The following is a 27,975-nucleotide window of genomic DNA, read 5'->3' as shown; positions in this document are numbered from 1 at the left end:
TTTCCCTCCAGAAATAGGTAACAGATAGTTTTGTAAATACATACACATATACCTTTTACACAATGAAAAGGAAACATTTTTTCCGTTATTTGAAATGTAAAAACAAAACTCTAGCAAGTTGTGTATTTCTGCTAGGTTTAATTTCTTTTTTTGAGTATAGGGTTTGAAAATAATCTTTTATAATTGTATATCTTCAAGAGGGTAAAGGGAAGGCACAGAACTTAAAGGGAAAAAGTAAAGAATGCAGCAGTGAAGCTTACTGGACATTGATAAAGGTGAACTATACAACTTCTGGATGGAGATGGGAGGGAGAGACTTATGAGAGAAGGAGGAAGCAGTAGACACTGTATGAAATGAACTCGTTACCTGAATCCGGTCACTGTAATTCCTCTGTACATCTCTGTTATAATAACAGTAAATTAATTTTAACATGGCAAAACTAAATCTTGTGTCTAATTTTTGGTAATAAATTTAGACAGTTCATTTGGAAGATATCTGGAAGATATCTGATATATATGGAGTCTGTTAGTCAAAAATATTCTTTGATGTTTGTAGTTAAATGACTCTCACCATTACTCACACTTACACAGAAACAGAAGACATTTGTCTGCCCTATTAACATTTCATTCAACATTTTTTGCTCTTCTGCCTGTCATCCTGCCCTCCACAAAAAGTTCCTGAAGCAGTTATAAGGTTTCTTGAAAAAGATCCAGTGTTTTATAGTCAATTATTTGACATGATTGAAAGCTTACCCATGAAAAATTCTAGCATAACAATTCTGAAATGGATACAAACCACATTTTTAATGTTCTAAACATTATGTGGAAATGTGGAGACCTGTTTCATAGTTTTCTCTAAAGTTACTTTTTGATTCATACAGAGAACAGTTATTTTGTTTCTTTTTTCCACTTATATCTCATGTTGTTACTGTATCTGACTTTGGGACCTGGTATATTGTATAGCATTTTATTTGCTTATTTGAAATAGGGAAGGGAAGAGGAAAACAAGATGACTGGAAAGAGGTAGAAGGAGTGAAAGTGGGAGAAAAACCTGGAAAGGGGCATCAATATTCAAGAAGTAATTTCCTCACTACCAGATAAATGTAACAGTAACCCCTCTACATATTAGCCTCCAATAAAAAAATATAAAGAATATGAATCATTTGAATTGATTTTTATAATACTCTAAAAAATAAATGTCAAGCAAATTAGACTTACCTTCATAACAGAGGCCATAGTCAATAAGATATATATATAGGTACATATATAAATGTATATAGCTATATACATATATGATTGTAGAACATTGTGGTGAGTTGGTTACAAAAATTTTGATTGCTGATTATGAATGTTTACTTTGGGTAATACATCAATCTCTCTGGGCTAATGAGAGTTGGTAGAAAATTCCACATGCATAAAATCTATCATCTCTTGAGCAAAACCACTTTAAACCACCTTTCCCAAGGGAACACTGAGTAAAATGTTTCCTAAAAGTGGACGAAATAATTTTGTGCCAAGAGTTCGATTAGTACAAAAGCCCATGAGGAATGTAAAGTTGAGAAGGGATAGTAGTAACTAAAACAGTCATTCTTTGACCCAAAACTAGTACTCAGCTCAGTGATAAGCCTTGAACTCAGACAATGCCACGTCCAGTTTTCCAGAAGTTAATTAATAAGGGTCTCATGGACTTTAGTACCCGGGCTGGCTTTGAACCTCGATCCTCAGATCTCAGCCTCCTAAGTATCTAGGATTACAGGTGTGAGCTACAGTGCTCAACCATAAATTTTGCTTTCTTTAGATGATTGTACAAAGAATAACCATTCAACAGAGTAGTTCATGAATATATTGACTCTTGATCATTGTCACCCCTTTTAACATTCTCACCCCTACTACCTCTTCTCTTTCCCCACGTTTTTTTTTAATTTTTAGATTATGCCCTAAAGTTTATTGCCATTTAACAAAACAATTTGTGTTTACAATGCATCTTGATCTGTCATCCATTCAACATAAGAAGATGCAAGACAACTTACCTTTATTGTTCTCAGTTCTATGGTATAGACAAACCATCCTTGCCTGTATTCTACCCATTTTCTTATTCATTCCTTTGTTGTTGTTGTTGTTGTTGTTGTTGTTGTTGTTATCATTGTTGTTGTAGGTTATGGGGCTTGAATCAGCCTATGCGCTCTCACTGTGCTCTTCAGCACAAGAGTACAGCCATACCCTTGATCCAAGCCCCACTTCCCGTTTTCTATAGGTTAATTGGAGATACAAGTCTCAGGTTCTTTTCTGTCCAGGTTGGCTTTGAACCTTGATCCTCAGATCTCAGCCTACTGAATGGCTAGGATTACAGGAGTAAGCCACCGGGCCGGCCATCCATTCATTCTTGTACCTCTCTCCTCTTGAGATACCCATATACTCATTTCCCCATACTCATTTTGTCAGGATTTGAGGTTGCCTTTCTAAAGAATTATACTATTTACATTCTCATAGATTCTATTATGCTCCAGTTAATTCATTTATAACCAAGTGAACGTCATTTACTTTGCTTATTTCTAGCTTTATAGTCACATTCGAACTTCCACTAATGTAGGAGACCAGACAACCTGTACATCTCTGGATCTGGCTTACTTCACTTAACATAATCCCCTTTACATCTTCTGTTTCCTTATGATGTCATTCTTTCTGAGGTATAAGTACAATGTCATTTGTACATATACCATATTGTTTGGATCCATTCTTCCGTTGAGGAGTATCCTTAATATAACATGTAATATGTTATTTCTTTTCTCTTTTTTTGCCCTTTGGTTAATTTCATATTTTTACAGTATCTGACTTTGTTACCTGGCATATTGTATATAGGTTTATTTGTTTCTTTGAAACAGGAAAGGGAAGGGGGGAAACAAGATGATTGGAAGGGGATGGGGGAGGGAAATGGGGACAAAAACATGAGAACGCGTATCAGTGTGAAAGATGTAATGCACCTACTATGTGTCAAATAGAACTGTAACCCCAGTTTTCAGAATTGTGAGAAAATTCAGCCATTTATAAATTCTTCAAAGTCTGTGTCTGTATTCTTTGCTACAGAAAATGAAAATGACCATAAACATCTAGTGTTATTGTTTTTGCATCAACCTTTCTGGTAGTGAGATTAGTTTTCACACATGATAGAATAATATGAATCATAAGGGAGCTCTATGTTTAGTCTTTTGGGGAATCGCCATATTCCTTTTCCAGAATGGCTGAACAAGTTTACACTCCCACCAATAGTGTAGTAGTGATCCCTCCTGGCCACATCTCCTGCAGCATCTGTTGTTATTAGATTTCTTGATACTGGCCATTGTAACTGGAGTGAGGTGGAAAATCAAAGTTGTTTTGATTTGCATTTCTTTTATGGCCAGAGATGTTAAGCATTTCTTCACGAATCTATAGGCCATTACTATTTCCTCTTCAGAGAAGTTTTTCAAAACTTTAGCCCACTTTTTAAAGGGTGGTGTTTTCTTTGAGGATTTGTTTTTTAGAGATTCAATTTTTGGAGCTGTAGGTGTATTTTAGATATGAGACGCTTGTATGTTGTATGGCTAATGAGAATCTTCTCCCATTCTTTCTATTGAACTTGTTAACTATCTCCTTTGCTGTACAGAAGCTCTGAGGTTTATTGCAGTGTCTCTGGATTTTATTGACCTGTGCCAATATGTGCTTGTGTATCTCCTACTTCATCCTGTAAAGTTTTTAGGGTATCTGCTTTTATCTTAAGGTCTTTGATCAAGATCTATGGTATATTGTATATATACTTATTTGCTTATTTGAAATAGGGAAGGAAAGAGGGAAAATAAGATGACTGGAAGGAGGATGGAGGATATAAAGAGGGGCAAAAACAAGAGAAGGGGCATCAATTTTCAAAAATTAACGTACCCAATACTAGATGAATGTAATTTTACCACTATATACATTATCCTTACAATAAAAAATCAAAAATATTAATATGAATCATAAACTGTGACTTGGCAAAAAATGGTGGAGTCTCGCCACTTTCTTCTGTGACATGTTTAAGGAAGTATTTTGCTCTCTGCAACACACTCCTCTAAGACCTGACCTCAATTTGTCATGCTACAAGACTGGTTAAGTCAAAAATCTTTAGTTTTAATCCTTTCACAGAGTAAAAGTAATTATTTAATATTTATATTGAATAATTATCAAAGCCAGGTGTGGTGCTCATGCCTGTAATCCTAACTACTCAGGAAGCTGATATCTAAGGATAAAGGCTCAAAGCCAGCCTGCGCACAAAAGGACTTGAGACACTTATCTCCAATTAACCTCTAGGAAATGGGAAGTGTGGCTTGGGAGTGTCGATGTAAACATTCATGACAATATTTGATAATTTATAGAGAAAATTTGGTTTGTACTCACTTTTATTGCTAGAGTCATAGTTTATTTATTATTTGAAGATAAAACCAGCATTATTTTCTGATGATATAATTTAAAATTGCAGCAGAGGTCACAACCAGCTAACATCCTGGGTACCCTTCTTTTTTGGAGTCTCTACTGAGGAAGGTGTTTCTTCAACTATTTTTGATTTGATGTGATTATATTGTGAGTACTCTGCCTATCTGATATTCCTTATTGTAATTAAATCTTTTCAATGTAATGTATTCATAAGCACCAACAATCTTGGAATAGATATTTTTTTAAAGATAACCGGAGTCTGTCATGGAGTTTCTGAGACAGAAGTACATAGATTACTCCAATACATACCTAACACAAACTAGTTCTGTGACAAGGATGATAATGTGTCATTATTATAAATTTTAAGAAAAAACTAAACATGTCTGTGTGACAGTGAATTATTTTCATTATATCACAAAGAATCTATGCCATTACTCAAATGTCTATAAATGACAAGTGATGTTCTTTAGAATTTCTTGATCATAGTGGTAGGTCTATTGCTTTGCTGAGAGCACTTAAAGTGAGATAGCTTCCACAGGAGCTTCCACAGAGAAGCTTTGATTTCCTTGTTCCTCAGACTGTATATTACAGGGTTCAGGGATGGAGGCATCACAGAATAGAAAGCAGATGCCAAAAGTCCACGAGATGTGGGGAATCCGGGACTGGCTTCAAATGAACATACACAGCTGTCACTACAAATGTGGTGACCACGATGAGATGGGGGACACAGGTGGAGAAAACTTTGGATCGCCCTTGTGTTGATGGCATTCGCAAGACTGTATTGAATATGTAAGCATAAGAAATTCCCATGCACAACATGGAGAAAAATCCACACAGGATTGCAATAGCCACACTAACATCAATGGTGACATGCATTTTAGAGCAAGAGATCTTTAGTAGAGAGGGGGCATCACAGAAAAACTGTGGGAGTTTTCTGGAGTCACAGAAGGACAAAGAGAAAGTTCCCACAGTATATAAGATCCCATTAAGAATTCCAAACAGCCAAGAAGCAGCTACTATCTGCATGCAGACTCCCTTGTTCATAATGACATCATAATGTAGAGGATGACAGATAGCCACATAGCGGTCATAGGACATAGCTGTGAGGAGAAAAAGCTCACACCCAGCAAAGTGAACCACCAAGAAGAGCTGACACACACATCCTGTGAAAGAGATGGTGCTCCTGTGTGTCCAACAGTTTAGAATGAGGTTAGGGACCGTGACTGAAATGAAGCCAGCATCAAGGGAAGATAAGTTCTTCAGGAAGAAGTACATGGGGGTGTGAAGACACTGGTCCATGGTGACAAGGGTGAAGATGACAAGATTCCCCAAGATGGTTTCTAAGTAAATGAGCAGAAAGAGAAAGCCATGCACAGCCTGGATCTTCCTGCTGTCGGAAAACTGAGTGAGGATGAAGTCCAGCTCCACTGTGTGGTTGGCCATGAGGCCCCTGCCTTTACCTGTTGTATGCAAAAGAAGGAAGAGCATTCATTTGTCACAGACTGAGCCTTCCTCTTATGGAGCAATTAATTTACACCTGGGCTGGCTTTGAAACATGATCCTCAGAGCTCAGCTTCCTGAATAGCAAGGATTACAGGCATGAGTCAATGGACCCTTTTTGAGTTTGTGACTCTTGATGATATCTGTACAACCATTTCTACATGTAAGTATTAAATTAGATATATGTTAAAAGTAAAGGTTTGTGAACATTGCCAATATGATCACTAATCTTAGAACAGCAAAATTCAGAAAAAAATAATGTGATATTTGTAATGCTCCCAAAACATTTCCTAAACAATATTCTATACAGTCTATTATCCTGTATTTGGTAAATTTAATTACCCTGATTTTTTTACATTTTATGAATGTATCAAATTATCATATAAAATTAGATATATATGAAGTACAATGTGTAAAGTTTTAAAGTACATTCCATTGTTAAAATGAACATTGCATGTTAGTTTGGACTTTGCTTCAACTGATTCTTTGTTTAAAATCACTTTTAGGTTGAAAAAAAAGGCTGCTTCCCACTTGCTTGTTCACACATAGATCATGACGGTTTCTCTTTGACTAACTTTTCTACAGCCTTACTATGTTACAAAATTCAGACTCACCGGATAGATTTGAATTACTAAAGTTTCCTTTGTTCATAAGAGCTGGTCATAGGTCCAAATTGAAAGAGAGAAAGCCATTGACTTCATGTTATCAGAAGTCCTCTTTTGAATTGAAGCTGAAAAAGTTTTCCATGCACTCTATGTCACCCACTGGAAAAACAACGGACAGAGGACAGATTTCTCATGGGGACCCTGGTGCAATAGTATATGAAGCTTCAGTAGGATCATCAGTTAGTTGGTACACGCAGGCTCCAGCCTCACCCTTCTGTGTGATGTCGAACTCTGTAGTATTTTAATTTTCTCAAGATAATTTCCTCTTCCAGTCCCACTGATATTTGCATCCTTCTCTCATTCTGCCAACATTCAAGTATTAGGTTTTGTTCTCCTCCTATATTGTTTTTTTTTTTGCCTCTGAACATAAAATTCTTCAATGTTGTTGAAAACTGTAACTTTGTTGTTTCATGTTCCAAATGAAATGTGAATGCTCTCTTGACAAATAGAAATATACAGATCAGTAGAAATTAATCATTTATTTTGAATGTTGAGGAATATTTTAAAGTGTTATGGGAATATATTGTCAATTAGAAAATGAAAAGATTACAAATTTATGAAATGCAACCAGGACATCTCAGATTTCTACCTAATGTTATTTTATTTAGATACAGTCATAAACATGCACAGTGATATGCCTACCAAGTTATTTCATATATTTCTAAAGTTATATTTTTAAGAAACATTCATTAACTAACTCCTACTTAAACTGTAACAGTTTCTTTTCTAAAATTATTAAGTTAACTGAAGAACATATTCTACAAGTAGGCTTATTTATCATTAAGTTAGGAGAATAATTTAATTTCATGAGATAAGTGATATAAGACAAAACAACCTACAGAAACTCTACCATTGTCTTCAAGTTAGACTTCTGAGTCTAGGAATATAAGAAAGCAAATTTCAAGTGTGTTAGCTACATAGTCTATGTAATTTTTGATGATCATCTTAACAAAATGATATACATCTAGGTACAAACAGTGAAGTATTCAGAAAGCAATCCAACAAAATATGTTCACTGTCTGTAATGTGAAAAACATGAAGTATGGTGATTGATGCATATGATCAATTTATAATATATCTGTGTATGGAAATAAAATAGCAAAACTGTGTGTATTGGTATGTATAATGCATCTCTGTGTGCGTATGTGTGTTTGTGTATGTTTGTGTGTGTGTGTGCATGCCAATTCAAAGGTTTAAACTCAGGGACCAAGCCCTATCCCTGTGCTTTTGCGCTCAAGACTGGCACTCTGCCATTTGAGCCATAGATACAGTTTCAGCTTTTTGATGGTTAATTTCAGACAAGAGTCTCATAGTCTTCCTTGCCTGGGCTGGTTTGACAATCTTTGCACCACACCTCCTGAGTAGCAGGATTTCAGGTGTCAGCCACCAAAATCAAGAGATTTCAAGCTACTTAGTTAAGACATGTTAAGACACTTTTGCAAAAACAAATTTTAAAAAAATTGAAATTTAGATTAAATAACAAAACATTTAGGCTTTATTTTTTTAAAGTCTATTTTTGTTAGATAATGTGCAGAAAATAAAAGCCAGTACATCATTAATATTTGGGAGAAATAGTAAAAAATAAGGTGCATAGACTTTAAAGTTTTCACAAACAAGTTTAATACTGTAAGTGATCTTGAGAGAATTCATGTAAAATTCTTGTGAAGAAAAGAAACTTTCACATTATATGTTACATAGTCTAGGTTATTGGATTTCAAGAAATGCATATTTTAATCCAGCAATGTTGTTTAGGATACTTTAGCAGTAAATAAAGCATGGTTTCACGTGCATTCCATAAATAGGGTTCATTAGGTTTTCCTCCTTAATCCTCACACTTCACACTTCTATTTTTATAAACCATACTTGTGGGTTCATTGTGCAGATACATGTAGTATACATTAAACCTCTATTTTCCTTCCTGTCCTTTCTTCAGTTTTTCTTGCTTATAGGTCCCATCCTCAGCCAGTACCACATTTGGACTCAAGGGCTGCTAGTGCTATTTCACAGTCTTAGTCCTAGATATGAAGGAAAACATGATAATTGCTTTTTGAGCTTCATTAAACAAAGTGATTTCCAGTTTCACTTATTCTTTTGAAAGGTACATTAATTTCCTTTTATAATGGCTGGAGTACAGTGTGTGTGTGTGTGTGTGTGTGTGTGTGTGTGTGTGTGTGTGTGTGTGTGTGTGTGTGTGTGTGTGTGTGTTGAGAGAATGTGAAACAACCTTAGATGAAGATTTAGGAAATTTCCTTACATACACAATTTACCTCAGGATTTGACAATGCAAATGTAGCATGTGGTCAAAAAAAACATGCAAGGTTAGAAAAGTGAGTTGGATTTCTAGTGACAAGCATGCTGGATAGTTGTTAAACCTGGATAGTTGTTAAACCTTATGACAACCTGTCGGGTCCTTCTCAGACGTCTGGGAGGGGGGTGAAATGACGACAGAGCCCACGAATAATCCTGGGAACACAGACTCCGGAGACCAGACTCCAGGTGCAGATCTAACTGTATTTTACGAATCTTGCTCGCTTAAATACAGATTGAGTAGTGGCCGCCACGTCATACCAGCAGCAAATAGGGACCTTCCTGAATGGCACCATCAGCCAAAGGTATCCTGAGACACGCCCCATTGCCAGGAGTATCCAAGAGCTTCTGCTCCAGGTGGGAGGGGCCAAGGCCCTCTGATTCTGGGCTGCTCACTTTACTGGGTGTGCCCAGGAGAGTATGTGCCTTTTGGCACAGAATCATGAAAGCACAGATAGCAGCCTGGGGTTCTACACCACCAGCTAGGAGGCTCCACAATATCCTAACTACAACCACTGGGGGAAAAGAGTTGGTATAGAATAATGTCTTTTCCAACATAAGTGGAAGAATGATCAGTTTTTAAAGCCAAAGAAAATATCTTTGTTGCATTTGTGGGAATGAATGCAGTATTAAAAAAAACTCATCAGGAGCATCAGTACAGCAAACATAATGACCTTGATAAATTTTGAGGCCTGAAGCATTTGGATGAGATCAATACTCTTCAGTGTAGTTTGTAATCACAAATGCCTTTCAATAGGTCTCATTGTGGCAGAGACATCATTCAGATGATTTATGTTCAGGGTGAGCCAACTACAAAGCCCCTGAAACCTCATGTTGTGGGATAGCTGTGAAGCTTTTAGTGGCAGACAAAATAGAAATGTTTCAGGGTATAACATTGACTCAAGTGTCTTTTGCTGGTCGGCTTACTGACTGAGCACAAGATACAAAACTCATCATTGAAGGATTGCACAGATACCCAGTTTTCATTCTGGCTTGTAATGAAGTAGTGGACATAAGGAACAGATGATGCCCATTTGGCCACGTTTATTCATGAGGTAACTGCAGAGTTTAAAATGAGAAAATGGTGATCACTGAAATCCATGCATAGCACTATGAAGAGGTAGGTGATTGGGGCTGTGAGTGTGGCCTAGTGATAGAATGCTTGTTCAGCCTGCCGGGAGCCCTGGATTCGATTCCTCTGTATCACATACACAGAAAAAGCTGAAAGTGTTGCTATGGCTCAAGTGGTAGAGCTCTAAGCTTCAGAAAGCCTAAGGGCAGCGCCCAGGCCCTGAGTTCAAGCCCCATGATTGGCAAAAAAAAAAGGTAGGTGATGACTTATTTGAAGGACCTGTTTTATTAATGAAAATATTTGAGCTAACCTTTAAAAATTTAAGTGGGCTTACTACAGAGAATTAAGTACATTTATCAACAACTGAACATTCTCAGTCTTGATCCAAGTGGTTTGATAATAATCCATTGCATCATACACCAAGAATTCTTATGCATTCACTGTAGGTTCAACAATATGATACCAACAATAATATAATATATAAAGTTTGTAGTAAGTACAGAGCTTTGGTATAAAACTGTTTAAGTTGCGTTGTCTATATTCATATACTGCTTTGTTAAATGGAGAGTACTTATAATAAAAGCATATTTTATTATAAAGTATTTTTAAAGTAGAAAGTTTAACATTCTAGTATAAATTATTTATCAGTTTTTGATTATGGTACACAGTGTCTTGAAAATTTGTTTATTTGATTTGGAGAAGGAAAGGAAAATAACAAAATGGTGAGACTAAGAATAAAGAGTGAACCAATGCAACAGCAATATTCCCAAGACACTATGTTGGGGAAAAAAAACCTTACATCTTAGATGGAGGGGAGTCAGGAGGGTGAGAGAAAACAAGGGAAGGGGGGTAACAATGTTCAACAAAAATGTACTCTTTACCTTACTTATTTAACTGTTACCCCTCTGTACACCACTCTTACAATAAAATAAAAATAATTAAAAGTAAAATACAGAAATTACTGAATAATTGTAATGGAGTAAAGGTATCTTATTTATCAATAGGAGTTTGTGGGATGAGTCAAGCCATTCATAGAGATGAAAGAAAAACCTGTCAATTATAACAAGTGGTTGTATGCTAACATTCATGGTAGACAATATGAATTTGAGGACTGAATGTCCAATTGCAGGGCATTAACCAGTTTCTCAGTCTCTTAATTTCAAATGTGAAATCATTGAAAGATAAATGAAGAATATGAAAATAAGACTTAAATGAAAAATAGAATATGTTTTTCCCAAGGGAAAGAAAAAGTCTTCCATGGCACTTCAAAATACTGATGAATTGAGAAATTACATGAGTTATTTAAGTAAAGATTAAAATGTGAAAAGTAAACAAATGGGATAGGCATGACTAACAACATCTCACTCCTTGAGTTCTGCAAATATCACATAAGCTGTGATGAATTTCCCACTTGGAGGAGGCATCTCTGAACATGAAAATTGATTTAGAACAACTTCCAGCTTTGATAAATTCTTTCCAAAACTGCCATCACAAAGTTATCTGCACACAAGACTGACCAATTGAAACCTATGCAAAGTAAATCCTGTGCAAATGATTGACATAATTTTAGAAATATGAAATTATTTCATCTCATAATTTAGCCCATCATCTCTAAAAGTTTTCATCTCAACAGGTAGAAACTATAAAATCAGTTACAGTTGAATATTTTATTTCAAATTTTTCTGTTTCTTAATCCTTAATTTTCATAATGACAGCATTGTGAAATAATTGATATTTAGTTTATATCTGTCCAGTCGATATTGACAGCACAAATTGAGAATTCTAATTTGTAGTAACATTCAAAATCTTTAAACTGGTATGTAACAATTTTACTTAGTTATGTGGTAAAGTGTGATGCACAGAGAAACACACAGACATACACATACACATACATACAAACACACTGGCAAGCTTCAGTCCAAAAAGTTCAGGATACCTGATACTTTTAAATTTCCTCAAGGGAAAGTGAGGAACATATATGGAAAGATAATATCAAGTAATTGTATCATGGTAGGAGAAATTTTAGTGAAAATGACTATGTGTAAAGATTTTTTATGCAAATTCATGTAAAGTTCTACTTTGGAAATGAACAATCATTTTCTTTTGATTCACATCATCACTTCTAGCTTTTTCTATATATACGGTACCCAGGAATGAAGAACTGTTAGTATTTTTAAACTGAGTCTTTGAGATCACATATATATTGCCAGAAATGGACTATATTTTCTAAGCATTAGTCATTGAGAAAAAAAGTTACAATATAATCATTTATCCAAATCTAATTAATATATAACAAGTACATTATAAAATAAAAGTGAATATTCTGTTCTTATACTACATGGAATGGTGAGCCATACTCTTGTGTTTTTGTTTTTACCTAAGTTTGTCACAGATACGGTAGCGTGGTCCTAGGTACAATTATGGTCTCAGAAGCCAAGTCATTCACTGAGAACATGCCTTCTGGAAATGATTAGTCTCCTTTTGAGTTTTTTTTTAATTTGAATTTTAGAGCTTGTCTGTATACTATTCTATCCATTCAAAGATGCCAGATTCACTTTTCTGAGAAAATAAATCAGATAATTGTGTGTAGTTAAGCATTACAGAACCTATATCCCATTCATTTTTAAAGAAACGAGCACAGATAACTCACTCATTAGGACACATTTCCCACAGACATATAAAATTTCAACATGGTTAAGAAATCATTTAGAAAAATATAGAATTAGTAATGTTCCCATTAACAGGTAGAAAATTTTAATTATGCACTGCCTTATGAGCTTGGCAGTGTGAATGATAAAAGCATCAGTGCTTGGTAACAAGACAGTGGAAGTAAAAGTGACATTGGAATTGCCTTCACCTTATTGAAAATAGCACTCGTGTGTTGAGTTTACTCATAATATTGGGATATGAGCTGTTATGATCTTTGTCAATTCAGCCTCATGAGATGTAGGCAGGACAGTTTATACCAAGACTTCCAGCAGAACCAAAGTTCTGCAACATGATATCTTTAGTATACTGAGTCAAAGACTCTTGTGAATGCTGCTCAATTTGGAGAGTGAAACAAAGATGAGCAAAATGGATTGACCTGTAAGGTTTCAGAACTGCAGCTTTTGGCATGTTCTTTTGCATAATAACAGGTATCAAAACTTACTTCTTTCTTCAAATCTGTTCTATGTATTGATACTGAATAATAGTTTGGCTTATTTCCTACTGGTCGTTACATTTTGAGGTAAATATAACTGAATGGATTCCAAATTCTGGCTTCGGGCATTTTGTAATTTATTCTAATTACTTTTTATTCAGTGTCTCCATGGAAGTAAGAAAGCCTGGAGTATCCCATTTGTCTGCATGGTCTAACCAGCATAAATATTTGAAAAATGCATTCTTAGTGTTGAAGCTATTGTCATACATGGTAAGAAAGGCTCCACAGTTTTAAATGCAAATAAAAGCAGTGTCTGACATCTCTGTTAACCAAATATATACAAGATGTCAGGATCCTCATTATCATAATAAAGTTATCAATGGTATTGGGAAAAATCTTAGATAACAGATGATAATGTACATGCATAAAAATAAATATCATACAATAAATATGTCCAAGTAATTATAAGTCAAATAAAAATAGAGCTATGATCTTTAGAATTTTGTTTTTCTATCTCTAGTGAATATATTGGTAATTTTAATCCCCCCATACACCTGGGAAGAACAGAGTCCCATAGATTTGCCTTCTTTATAAATTCAATTCTAAAATTTAGCAGATCTTGAAAAACATCTTGTTAAAGATTGATTGTCCAGTTATAGAACTTTCCATGGGGTCTTTATACTATGACGTTGGGGCCTTTGAGGATGAAATTAGTGTCTTAACTAGAAACCAGGAATCTGTGCTGTGGTTCAAGTTGTACAGAGCTAGCTTTACGCACAAAGAAGTTCAGGGACAGAGCCCATGTACAGAGTTTGAGCCCCAGAAACTGCAACAAAAAGAATAGTAAATTTGGAAAATAAGATATGAATTATTTGCTAGTTATATAATTTGGGGTAGAAATGCAGATTTGCCTGGTCACCTGGCCGACCTTCATTCTTCCTGGTGTTTCTAGAGGATGTGTCTTTTTAACCTTGTTTATCCATAGAAGCTACACTCATTCTGTAGCTTATAGGATCTATCTTATCACTGTAAATATGCTTCCTCAATAGGCACAGATCTCTCTGCCAGGAAACTGCCAAGCATTTCTCAACTAGTAAGGTTGACCTAATTGTATTGTAACCATTTTAAGAACTTATGCATCCCAAACTCCTTAATGCAATCACACTTGTTTCGTTTTGCAGCATTAAGCAATGTATTATCAGGCCCTAAGTAGATAGAAATTAGAAGCTTTATAATGTCATTCAGGTCTGTGACTGAGAATCTGAAGTTCGAATAACAAGAACTGAGCGTCAAGCTTTTTCAGGCCAAGATAAACTTTAAATTGTTAACTTATGATTTTGACCTTGTAATTACATTCTAATATGTGAAAAAAAATTCTTGAGACCAGACAAAACACAGAACTGCTTATATTATGTTAAAATAACACATGTATATTAATAAGATCACTAAATATGTAGCTATAGAAAAAAACTGTCAACCAAATGCAAAGCCATCACATTTGTCATTCCAGATAATGTTTTCCCATAACACAGTCATGTAGTCTCCACAGGAGCTTCCTAAGAGCAGCCTTGATTTCCTTATTTCTCAGACTGTATATTACTGGGTTCAAAGATGGAGGCGTCACTGAGTAGAAAACTGATGCCAAAAAGTCCACAAGGTGAGGGGAGTCAGGGACTGGCTTCAAATGGGCAAAAACAGCTGTCACTGTAAATGTGGTAATGACTATGAGATGGGGTACACAAGTGGAGAAGGCTTTGGACCGGCCTTGTAGGGAGGGCATTCTCAGCACTGTATTGAAGATGTAAATGTATGAATACCCAATGCACACAAAGCAGAAAAATGCATACATGATTCCCATGCTGACACTAATATCAGTAATAATATGCTTCCTAGAACAAGAAATCTTCAGTAGAGAGGGGATATCACAGAAAATCTGTGGGAGTTTTCTGGAGCCACAGAATGATAGAGAGAAAGTTCCAGCTGTGTTTAAAACTCCAAGAATACTGCTGAAGAACCAAGAAACAGCCACCACCAGCACACAGAGTCTATTGTTCATTATGGCCTCATAGTGCAGGGGATGACAGATGGCCACATAGCGGTCATAGGACATGGCTGTTAAGATGAAAACTTCAGACCCAGCAAAATGAACCACCAAAAAGACCTGACAGACACAGCCTGGAAAAGAGATGATGCTTCTGTGAGTCAAAGAGTTCAGAAGGAGGTTTGGGACAGTGACTGAAATGAGGCCCACATCAATCAAGGACAAATTCTTCAAGAAGAAGTACATGGGGGTGTGAAGACACCGGTCCACAGTGACAAGAGTGAAGATGAGAAGATTCCCCATGAGAGACTCCAGGTAGATCAACAGGAACAGGAAGCCAAGGAGAATCTGCATCTGCTTGCTGTCAGAGAACTGAGTGAGAATGAAGTCTGTCTCTACTGTCAGGTTGACCATGGCTTCCACTGTATTGAATGCCTATAGGCAAAAAAAAAAAAAAGATATATGTTCATTTCTTTCTGAGATCTCCTGTAGTGCATTTCACTGCCTATCCATGCATTTTATCTTGACAAAAATCAAGACTTTAATGAAAAGTATTTAGATTTTTATTTTGTTAAGTACATGTCACAGTTTATGACCTTAAAATATCCTTCACAAAGTTCATTAGAATGATCCAGTTAAGTTGGAAGATTTGACAGAATGTTCCATAATGACATGTGAAGTATTTATTTGCTTATTTGGAGGGCACACTGAATTGAAGCTTCCTTCTCTCCTTGCCTCTTTCTTTTCCTCACTCAGTTCTATTCTCTCTTATCTTCTCATTCTCTCTCTGTCTCTCCCTCAAATCATTTCATTATGGAAAATTCACACACATGTAAGAAAGATAATGAAATAATGATATAATGATAAACATATAAGCAATATAATTTCATCTATAGACCCATTTTTTCTTTAATAAGAGAGAAAAGCATCCCTAGGAAGTTCATAATACATAGGATTCTTTTTTAATTGGATTATAGAATGCAATAAATGTTAAAACATTAATAACCTCTGTAATTTAACATTTTACCCTGAATTGTTAGCTCAAGTTTGAATTGTTAGCTAAATGAACTCAATACAATGGATTTTGAGAAATTTCAAAGGGAAGTTGTATTGAATATTTTTGTATATGGGCATGATTATACCAGGAAGTTAAATTTTCATTGAGGAAAAAAACACTTTCCATTTCTTTGTATTGTAAAATACATTGTTCAGACTTGAAAACCTTAATCTTAAAGTATAAAGGGATATAAAAATACAAAACTGACTTTGTTACTTGATACCTTGTAAATATGCTTATTTATTTATTTGAAATAGGCAAGGGAAGGGGAAAAAGATTATTTGTAAGGGGTGGAGGGTGGGAAAGGGGGGCAAGGACAGGAGAAGCAGTGTCAAGTTTCAAGAAATAATGCACCCACTCATTATATGATGAATGTAACTATAACCCCTCTATACATTATCCAGACAATAAAATAAAATAATTAAAAAATTAAAAACCAAACTCTTTCATTAATGGAAAGTCCTTTTAAAAACTAATTAAAGACAATAATGAACAAGGAAATTAAAAAATACAATCATAGACTGCTATCATGCAATTATAAGTAATAATCAATAAGGGTGATAAGATGGAAACCTTTAGATTTCCTGATGCAGAGGCTTATTCCCTTAGCTCTTCTATATATCCTGATTGCCTTCTATGTCTTTGACATATACTCCCTCTGTAACTTACTCCCTTCCTTGCTGTATTTCTAGAGAGATTAGTTATTAATAAATATACTATACCAGATGACAGAAGCAGAGAAGAAGTGGCTCTCTTTAGTGGCTCCACTACTTAATGTGTGAGGCAGAATGAAATATAAGAAATAGTCATGTAGGTAACAAAAGATAATTATATTAAATTGAATACAGAAATTGAATATTTTAAAATATATTATATTGCACATCTCTAATATTTAAACATATCATTTTCCAAAAGAATAATTTACTATGTACCCCCACTGACCCCTGTCCAACTCGTCAAGCCTTTTCAGTTGCACAAGTGACAACTTTTTACTTCTCATAAGACAACAGAGACCTTGATCTCAAGCGTGACACAATGTGGATGCTAATGATCTACTTTTCTAACTCAAAATGGGACTGTAAGAATGAATAAAGTTGCCATGTCATCCCAGAATACTTCAAGATTTGTGCTCCAGTCTTCTCATAATTCAAGTGGAAAGCTTAAAAAGTCATTCATCTTCATTAAAGCTAAAAGGTGGAAAATAATTGCCCTTATGTTATTTCCAGTCAAGTAGTTATCTCCTATGCAAATGAATATTATATATTAGTTTTAAATATACCCTTACTTAGTGAAAATATTTGATGGGATAACCATGGTTTGATATATGAAATTCACTCTATGTCATAGGAAATGCTACTACAATGGCAATGTTTCTTTTTACTTCTGATAATTGTTTTATTAACCATCTCTATAAGAGACAGCATTACCTGCCAGGGCTATAAAGCAAATTTGGACCTTGAAATCTGTATTGCGGGTAAAAGACAATCTGGCAGATTCTGGGTCGAAAAGATAAGAATTTGAATGTCTCCACCACAAAGGAAAACTTCTTAAAGTGAAAATGAAAATTGTTCTGATTTGATTATTTTACATAAAATATTGTATCAAACACACTATACTTCATAAATACAAGCTGTAGTAGTAAAATCACTTTTTATGTGTATATATGAACTAACATAATACTTTAAAAGGAAAATTTATATTCTCCATAAATAAGAATCTGATTTTAAAGCACTTACGTATAGAAAAACATTTCTTTGCACATGGTCATACGTACGCTATGGTGACATTTTACCTCATTGCTTTTCTCCAATATTATGAAACTCCAGTCTTCAGACTCACCTATAGGATTCATAGTGCTAATAGTAGACCTCTTCTATTATATGGTGAGAGGGGAAAAGTCAGATTTCATCTTACTTGAAGTCCCCTTTTTAATGGAAAGGAGTAATATTCAATTTATTCTGTATTACCCTCTGGGAAGACAAAGAGCTGAGGACAAACCCAGTCCTATGGGGACCATGATGCATTTCTATATGGAGCCTCATTCACTATGGTGATGAGTGTGTGCAACCTGGACCTGATGATCCTTGTACTCCTGCTGTGAGCTTTCCTGTAAGGTCACTGAGAGTCCCACATGCCTCCTCACCAGCTGGTGCCCAGTGTACTTTGGTTGTTTTGTGTTACAATCCATGTTCTAAATGCTGGGACATTTAAATTTGAGTTCACAGTTTTGGAGCTGTCAGTAAATGTAAATCATAATTTTTATCCTATTTTATTTATTCCTATGTTCTCTCTGAGAAAGGAAAGTCTGCTCTGTGATCTAAGCTAGCTCTGAAAAATAGACATGTGACTATAGCAACACAAAATTCTCACTGTTCCTTATACCACTATAGAAAACTGGGGCCATGAGTTTGGCCTAGTGATAGAGTGCTTGCCTAGCATTAAGAAGACCCAAGTATGATTCCTCGGTACCCCATACATAGAAGAAAACAGGAAGTGGTGCTGAGGCTCAAGTGGTAGAGCTCTAGCCTTGAGAAAGTCCAGGACAGTGCTCAGGCCTTGAGCTCAAGCCAAAGACTGGAAAAAAATAATTTTTTTAAAGAAAAAATGAAAAATATATGCATGAGTAAGGAATAAAGCTAGTATTCCAAAGAAGAGGATAATAGTTCATATTTCACACATTATAGCAAACATGTGAAACAGCTTGAATTTTGTCAGCATTAAAATAATATCTAATAAATTATAGCCATTGAAGCATCATCTTTCTTCTTTTTCTTCTTTCTTATTTCCCTTCACACTTTCTTCCTTTCTTTCTTTGTTGCTCTCTTTCTCTTCCAGGAAATATGTTTACTTGTAGATTTATGAGAAACATTCAATTTACAACAAGAGAGGGAAACTTTGAGAGTTGTGTTTCTTTAGGTCTGGATTAGTTGGCTTAATTAAAAATTTTCCAGGATTTTCCATTTCCTTATAAGTACAAGATAATTCTTTTGGATGAATAAGTAGAATTCTATGCTAGTAAGGATGTACCCAAAAAGGAACTCAGCCACAATATTGGTAGGAATAAAAAATTCTTCAACCACTTTGGAAAACAGTATGAGGATTCCTGAAAAGACTAAACATATAGCTCCCTATGACCCAGCAATTCCAGTCCCAGGCATTTATGCAATAAAACAAAAAACAAGGCTTTATTAAAGATATCAGCAGAGCCATACTTATTGCAGAATTGACTGCCATAGCCAAGATTCTATAATCAACCAAGAAGATGAATGGACAGAGCTAAGAAGAGTGGTGTGGCCTACATTGCACTCCCTCCAGGTTTGCTGCTGACAAGGTTGTGATTGAAGCTCGCGATGAACTGGGAATCATTTTGGCTCATACGGATCTCCGACTCTTCCACCGCTGATTTTACCCTCTCCTATTTCATGGTTGGTTTGTGTGTAGGTGAACAATCATGTGTGAAACTTTGAAAGAACCTTTTTAAAAAATAAAATGACATCTTCAATGGTTGGATCAAAAAAAAAAGAAATTATGCCATAATCTCTAATATAATAGCCATCTGATGGTGCCTCTGCACCCTAGCCTAACCCACTGCTGAGGACTGCACTTTTAGTGGCCCCTGGGCTGGCACAGCCTTGAAGCCATTCAATAGCCAAGCTTTAGGTTTTAGCTGGTGAGTGATTTAAAGCAAAATTCACAGAAGAATTGTTTGTGTAACTGAGTATGAAACTAAACAGATGTACTTGTCAAGAGATAATTCTATCTTCTTCAGATTTTGACATCACAAGACTATTGCATAAATGTTTGTTTATTTGAAATAGGGAAGGGAAAACAAGATGACTGGGAAGGGGTGGGAGGAGGGAAATGGGGACAAAACATGAGAAGGGGTATCAAGGTTCGAGAAGTAATGTACCCATTACCTGGCAAATGTAACTATAACCCCTCTATACATTGTCCCGGCAATAAAATGAAATTGAAAAGAACTTTAAAAATTTAAATATAGAAAGTTTTCTCCATGCATTTAGGATATTTGGCTTTGTGAATTTGCTCATTGCATCTTCTTTGTCCCTACTCAAAAGAGAAATTCTGCTTTTTGTTCATAGGACCTAGGTGCTTTTCCCAACCTCTTTTTGCTCAAGACTATTGTGCTGACATTTGAGCCATAGCTGTTCTTCTGGCTTTTATAGTTCTTACCTGGAAATAAAGATCTCATGGATTTTCTTGCCTGGTCTAGCTTTCAACCTCCATCGTCAGATCTCTGCATGTTAAGTGGCTAGGATTATAAGTGTGAGCCACCACCATAAAGAAATAATTTCTTATACACACCATATAAATTCATTTAGTTGGATAACATGCATAGGGCTGATGTATGTCACTTGATTGGAAAATTTATAGCAGATACAAATTTCTGCTGATAAGAAAAGGCTGATACTGAAATAGTTATTTGCTAGTTTCAGGTCTGTTCCTGCCTTACTGACTTCAATTTGTGTTCATTGCAATTTTCAGTCACATATATTCTCAAAAAAGCAGCTTGAAATTTTTCCTACATAGAAATCAAATTGTCATGAGATCCTGCAGAGAAAAATTACAACGTATTTGTCATAATAGAAATTAACTAGTACGACTTTTACTTTCCATGACTCACTGTTACATATATATATATACATATATATGAACATGTATGAATTATGTGAATTTGTATATTATATCAAGAGTGATGCTTATATTTGTTTCAAATCTCTGGACACAGGAGATATTCAGAAAGTTTCTGCTCCTACCAAATATCGGGGAGTGCATAACACAACTCAAACATGTCTCCTCCTTCTTGGTATGAGAGGCACCATGAGATAACCCTCTCCAGCACCAGAATATGTTGTACCAGATATAGTAAAAAATGCCCAGCTTTGGGCCCAGAATCTCAGACTTGTGAGAGGAAAATTTCAATCATTCAAAACTTCTGAGTCTGTACGTTTTCAGTTACAGCAACTGAAAAGGATCATAACCTCCCAAGCTTACTATTTTTGCTTCTGACCTTTCAACTATTTTGTCTACATGATAGAATAAGATGAGTAATAAATTGTTACTGGTTAAAAACTGATGGACCCTTTTTCTACTTTATTCCACTGTGACATGTTTAAGAAAGTTCTTTGTTCTCTGCATCACATTCCTCTGAGGCTTGACCTCAGTTTGCCATGTTACAACTGGTGAAGCCAAAATCCTTCAATTAACTTCTAATCCTTCCACCGTAGAAGTGTACATTTTACAATTATATTTTTATTTAAATTTATGAAGAAATTGCATAAACAAATGTAATATATGTCTTTTATTTATATTGGAAAAATTATGTACAATGGCTAGTGGCCCCAATTTTATCTTAATGGAAAGAATATTGTCAAAAGAGGAAAGCTACAGTAGTAAAAAGTTAAAGAAGGCTCAGAAAAATTTAGTCTTATTTAAATCATGCTTTATAAGTCTGATTCCACAACCTTAAACTTAAAATGACAGACAATAAAAAATACATATATGTTTATGGCATTTATTCATAAAATGACATATTATAGTGAATAACACATAAACTATAAAGTAACATACTACAGAAATATTTGAATCACATTTTCCCAACATTCCTCACATTATTGACTATTGTATCTGTGCAAAATTTTACACCAAAAGTTTGGTAATTTATAGAGAAAATTCAAGCCATTTACTTACTTTTATTGCTAAAATCATAACATATCCATTATGTCAAGGGAAAATCAGCATTATTTTTCCATTTTTTTATTTAAAATCACAGTGCAAGTTACAACCAGCTAAAGAACTATGTATCTGCAGGTCTGCCTTCGATTTTCAAGTCTCTATTGAGAAAGGTGTTTCCTCAACTATTCTAGCCCTAGAAGTTGACTTTTTTTTTGCAATTTAAGACAACTGTTTACCATTAATATCATTCCTGATGGGCAAAATGACAAAAAATTTAAAATTTTTCTGCCCTTAAATTTTGGTGTGATTATATTGTGAATATTTGGTAAAGTACTCGGCTCATACTCCTTATTCTATTTAAAATTTTTCTTTCTTTAATTTTTTAAAATAGTTTTTTATTTCAATGTATAGAGGGGTTACAGTTATATTGGCCAGATAGAAGGTGCATTACTTCTCACACGTTGATATATCTTCTTATGTTTTTGCCCCCATTTCCCTCCCCCAATCCCCTCCCCTCATTTTGTCCCTCCTATTTTAAATAAACAAGTAAATATCTATATAATATAGCAGGTAACATAGTGGGATACTGTAACAATATGAGATTAACCAAAGGGCAACACAACAGAAGAGAGAAAAACATAATACAGTAATAACAGTCACTTGAAATTAAGCTCTTGTTTCCATGTCCTGGAGGTCCATTAATTTGGCTTCATCCTATATGGCCTTATGTATCTAGGGTTTGGCTATTATAATCCTCTGCTAGGTGAGTACTAGAAGTTTACTAATTACTACAGATGAGTGAAACAATTGAAACTATGTTCCTTTGCATCTGGCTTACTCCACTTAATATGATTTTTTCCAAGTCTTTCCAATTCCTTACAAATGGTAAGATGTTGTTCTTTCTGATGGTGGAATACAATACATTTTTTGTTGTCTTGGCTTTGGCCAGTCCTGGGGCTTGAACTCGGGGCCTGAGCACTGTCTTTTGGTTTTCTCAAGACTAAAGCTGTAGCAATTGAGCCACAAAACCACTTCCTACTTTTTCAATGTAGGTGGCATTGAGGAACCTGGGTCTTCTTGCATGCTAAGCAAAAACTCTTATCAGGAGGCCAAAATCTCAGCCCTAAAATTTTTCTTATTACATAATTAGAATTACATAATGGGATCACTCAAACTGAATTATATAGATCATTCTAAGTAACATATACCTAACTCAACTGGTTCTGTGACAAGGCTGATGAAGGTTCATCATTCTAAAATTTTGAGAAAAAAATAAAGATGATTTTGTGACACTGGCTTATTTTCCTTATCTCACAAATTATCTATTCAATTACTCAAATATGCATAAATGACAAGTGATGTTCTTTAGAATTTCTTGATGATGATGACAGCTCTGTTGCTTTGCTGAGAGCACTTAAAGTGAGATAGCTTCCACAGGAGCTTCCATAGAGAAGCTTTGATTTCCTTGTTCCTCAGACTGTATATTACAGGGTTCAGGGATGGAGGCATCACAGAATAGAAAGCAGATGCCAAAAAGTCCACGAGATGTGGGGAGTCCGGGACTGGCTTCAAATGAACATACACAGCTGTCACTACAAATGTGGTGACCACGATGAGATGGGGGACACAGGTGGAGAAAACTTTGGATCGCCCTTGTGTTGATGGCATTCGCAAGACTGTATTGAATATGTAAGCATAAGAAATCCCCATGCACAACATGGAGAAAAATCCACACAGGATTGCAATGGCCACACTAACATCAATGGTGACATGCATTTTAGAGCAAGAGATCTTTAGTAGAGAGGGGACATCACAGAAAAACTGTGGGAGTTTTCTGGAGTCACAGAAGGACAAAGAGAAAGTTCCCACGGTATATAAGATTCCATAAAGAATTCCAAACAGCCAAGAAGCAGCTACTATCTGCATGCATACTCCCTTGTTCATAATGACATCATAATGTAGAGGATGACAGATGGCCACATAGCGGTCATAGGACATAGCTGTGAGGAGAAAAAGCTCACAGCTAGCAAAGTGAACCACCAAGAAGAGCTGACACACACATCCTGTGAAAGAGATGGTGCTCCTGTGTGTCCAACAGTTTAGAATGAGGTTAGGGACCGTGACTGAAATGAAGCCAGCATCAAGGGAAGATAAGTTCTTCAGGAAGAAGTACATGGGGGTGTGAAGACACTGGTCCATGGTGACAAGGGTGAAGATGACAAGATTCCCCAAGATGGTTTCTAAGTAAATGAGCAGAAAGAGAAAGCCATGCACAGCCTGGATATTCCTGCTGTCAGAAAACTGAGTGAGGATGAAGTCCAGCTCCACTGTGTGGTTGGCCATGAAGCCCCTGCATTTACCTGATGTGTGCAAAACAAGGAAGAGCATTCATTTGTCACAGGCTGAGTCTTCCTCTTATGGAGCAATTAAATTTCACCTGGGCTGGTGTTGAAACATGATCCTCAGAGCTCAGCTTCCTGAATAGCAAGGATTACAGGCATGAGTCAATGGACCCTTTTCGAGTTTGTGACTCTTGATATCTGTACAACCATTTCTACATGTGAGTATTATATTAGATATATGTTAAAAGTAAAGGTTTGTGAACATTGACAATATGATCTCTGAACTTAGACTAACAAAACTCAGGAAAAACAAAGGTATGGTTTGAAATTCCCCGAAAATATTTCATAAACAATGCTCTATACACAATTGTCCTGAATTTTCTAAATACAATTATCCTGATATTTTTCATTATATTTTTGCGTAAAATCGTCTTATGACATTCCACATCTAAGATGTATAATGTATAAAGTTTCAAAGGATGCCATATAGTTGACATGAACATTTCGTAGTTTCTATTTTTCTTAGATTGGATCCTTGTTTGAAAGCACTTACAGATAGGATAAGGCTGCTTCACACGTTCTTGTTCACACATGGACCGTGATGGTTTTTCTTTTGAGTACCTTTCCTACAGGCTTACAAAGATACAATATTCACACCCACCTGGTGGATTTGAAATACTAATGTTTCCTTTGTTTATGAGAACTCTTCATGGGTCTCAGTGAAAGAGTCACTGACTTTTCATGTTATCAGAAGTCTTCTTTTGAATGAGAATAAAATAATTTTCAGTGTACTCCATGTCACCTCTGGGAAGTCAATGGAGAGAGGACAAATTTTTCTCATGGGGACCCTGATGCAATAGTTCACATAGCCTCATTAGGATGATCAGTTGTTACACTTGGGCTCCAACCCAACCCATCTCACCCTGGGTTCATGCTGGGCCCATTCTTGTGGGGTCACTAAAGCTCTCATTTGTCTCCTGGTGATAAAAATCAACAGTCACCCTGTCAATGTTGGTTGCTTTCTTAAAGAGTTTTATTCACCCTTCAGTATTTGTTTTCAACTCTATAAATACCTGAGGTTGGAGGGAGTATGTTTTTGACAGAAAAGGTAAATCTACATCTTTGATTACATAGTATGTGTGAGAGTGGGTTTGCATTCTTGCTCATTTATTTTTTTAATTTTTTACTGGACTTGGGGGCTTGAACTCTAGGTCTAAGTATTAAACCCTGAGCTTTTGTGCTCAAAGCTAGTAGTCTTAAATTCACTTAAATCTTTAAAGACACAGTTTCTTTGTTCTATTTCTGATTTTGGTGGATATTTAAAGGTGAGAATCACAGACATCCCTTAATGGGCTGGCTTTGTACACGAGCCTCCTATCACAGTCTCCTGAGTAGCTAGGATTGAGTGGCATGAGAGACTGAGGGCTGGCTTATGCTGCTTTATTATTACCCACTTTTTAAAAAAAAAGTCTGAACTGTAGTCTTATGATAGCTCCCCCAAATGAAGATGCAATGTATTTGTAGAAAAATGAAGTGTGCTAACACCTTTCTCAATTCCTTAAACATACATAGGTATTTATATAAATGTATAAATATACATAGGAATGCATGAATTAAAATTACAATTATATTTATCAAAATTTAGAATGAAGGCTAAAGATTCAGCTCATTGGTAAATTAGTTTTCTAACATGTTTGATCTCCACACAGCAAAAATTATTTATAAATCACAAAAAATATATTGAAATTTCCTTTATAGTATAAATCTGAAACAACAAATTCCATCAGCTGAAAAATAGATATCTATATTATGAATTACACCATGAAGCTAAACTGTAAAACTGTGAATGCTTGGGCTGGGAGCTTGGCCTACTGGTAGAGTGCTTGCCTAATATAAACAAAGACCTGGGGTCAACTCCTGGATACCACATACATAGAAAAAAGCCAGAAGTGGGGCTGTGGCTCAAGTGGTAGAGTTCTAACCTTGAGAAAGTCCAAGAATAGTGCTCAGGCCCTGAGTTCAAGCCCCAGGACTGGCCAAAAATACTGTGAATGCTTGAGGGATATATTTTAAATATATCAAATAGAAATGCCGAGTGTATCTTGCTATATTCAGAATACTGTGAAATAATGAATGTCTTTAAAAGTTCATGCTAAAATCAGAGCAAAGGATGACTACATTTGAAGTTAAGAATGATAAAGATTAGCTAATGGTGCCAGGAGTTTGGCCTAGTGGTAGAGTGCTTGCCTAACATGCATAGAGACCTGGGTTCAATTCCTTGGTACCACATACATAGAAAAAAGCCAGAAGGGGTGGTGAGGCTCAAATGGTAGAATTCTACCCTTGAGAAAGTCCAAGGACAGGGCTCAGGCCCTGAGCTCAGTACAGGACTGGCAAAAAAAAAAGAATTGCTAAAACTTGAACAATATTAAGGCCTAATTCATGATTCACACAGCATAGGTTTTTCAGTAGCATCTTAAGTTTCTGATATTTTCTTATGGAAGACTTGTCTGAGAGAGATACAGGCAGAGTTATATATATATATATATATATATATATATGTTTATATGCATATATGCATATATGTACATATATTTTTCCCTGAACTTGACCTTGAATTGAGGACTTGAGCACTATCCTTGGGCTTTCTTAAGGATAGAGCTCTACCATATGAGTCACAGCACCACTTCTGCCTTTTTTCTGTGTATGTGGTACCAAGGAATCGAGCCCAGGACTTTGTGCGTGCTAGGCAAGCACTCCCAGCCAAACCCCCATCCCAAGAATTATATTTTTATAGAAATCAATATAAACATCATAAAATAAAATTTGATTTATGTAAAATTCATAGGATGTCCTGATATAAAACACTATTAAAATATGAAACAATATGGCTCATTCTTCCTTTATTAACTATATATTGTCTGGCATTTTTAAAGAAACTATCCAAACTCATAAATAAAATGTATTGCCATTGTAAGCCAATTTTACCCTAATAAATTATATATGGAAGTGGTGAAAAAACAACAAATTTAACTAAAAATTTTTGTTTTGAAATAGCATTCCCTTTGGACACATTCCTGCCAGCATCTGTTGTATTAGTTTTCTTGGTAGTAACCATTCTAACTGGTATAAGGTATACTTTAATATAGTTTTGATTTGCATTTCTTTTAGGCTAGAGATATTGAGAATTTCTTCATGTATCTTTTGGCCATTTTTATTTCCTCTTGAGATAAGCTTCTCTTTAAGTCTTCCACCCACCTGTTAATGGGGTGGTTGTTTCTTTGGGGGTGATCAGCCTCAGTAGCTCAACAGATCAAGATGTAGTATAAATGCAATATGGAGCTCTGTGCTTCCATCAGGAAGAATGATATTGCCCCATTGTGTTTTGTTTTGTTTTGTTTTATTTTTGTTTAGTTTTTGGTTGGTCAAGGGACTTGAACTCTGGACCTGGGCACTGTCCCTAAGCTCTTCAGCTTAAGCCCACTGCAGTACCTCTGGAGCCACATTGCCACTTCCAGCTTTCTAATGATTAATTGGAGATAAGAGTCTCATGGACTTTAGTGCCCAGGCTGACCCTGAACCAAGATCCTGAGATCTCAGCCTCCTGAGGTAGGAGTACAGGCATGTGCCACTGCACTCAGCTTGTATGTTATTTTTTTCCTTTTTTTTTTGCCAGTCCTGGGCTTGAGCTCAGGGCCTGAACACTGTCCTTA

At 35.7% G+C, this 27,975-nt stretch overlaps 2 protein-coding genes across 2 annotated transcripts; both read right to left on the bottom strand.

Moving 5' to 3' along the window:
* Window positions 1-5,051: 5,051 nt before the first annotated feature.
* Window positions 5,052-5,885, bottom strand: LOC150057518 (olfactory receptor 14A2-like). Its single transcript, XM_090340076.1, has one exon. The coding sequence runs from the start codon at window positions 5,883-5,885 to the stop codon at window positions 5,052-5,054; it is 834 nt and encodes a 277-aa protein (XP_090196202.1).
* A 17,400-nt stretch (window positions 5,886-23,285) lies between these two features.
* On the bottom strand, window positions 23,286-24,263 carry LOC150057517 (olfactory receptor 14A2-like). Its single transcript, XM_090340073.1, has one exon. It carries the CDS (start codon window positions 24,261-24,263, stop codon window positions 23,286-23,288), a length of 978 nt encoding a protein of 325 aa, XP_090196199.1.
* Window positions 24,264-27,975: the final 3,712 nt, after the last annotated feature.

This window comes from Megascapheus bottae, chromosome 10 (assembly GCF_031878675.1).
Source record: "Megascapheus bottae isolate mThoBot1 chromosome 10, mThoBot2.hap1, whole genome shotgun sequence".
Classification (NCBI taxonomy): domain Eukaryota; kingdom Metazoa; phylum Chordata; class Mammalia; order Rodentia; family Geomyidae; genus Megascapheus; species Megascapheus bottae.
The sequence above is the reverse complement of the archived record's forward strand: the minus strand, read 5'-3'. Positions and strand labels throughout refer to the sequence as shown.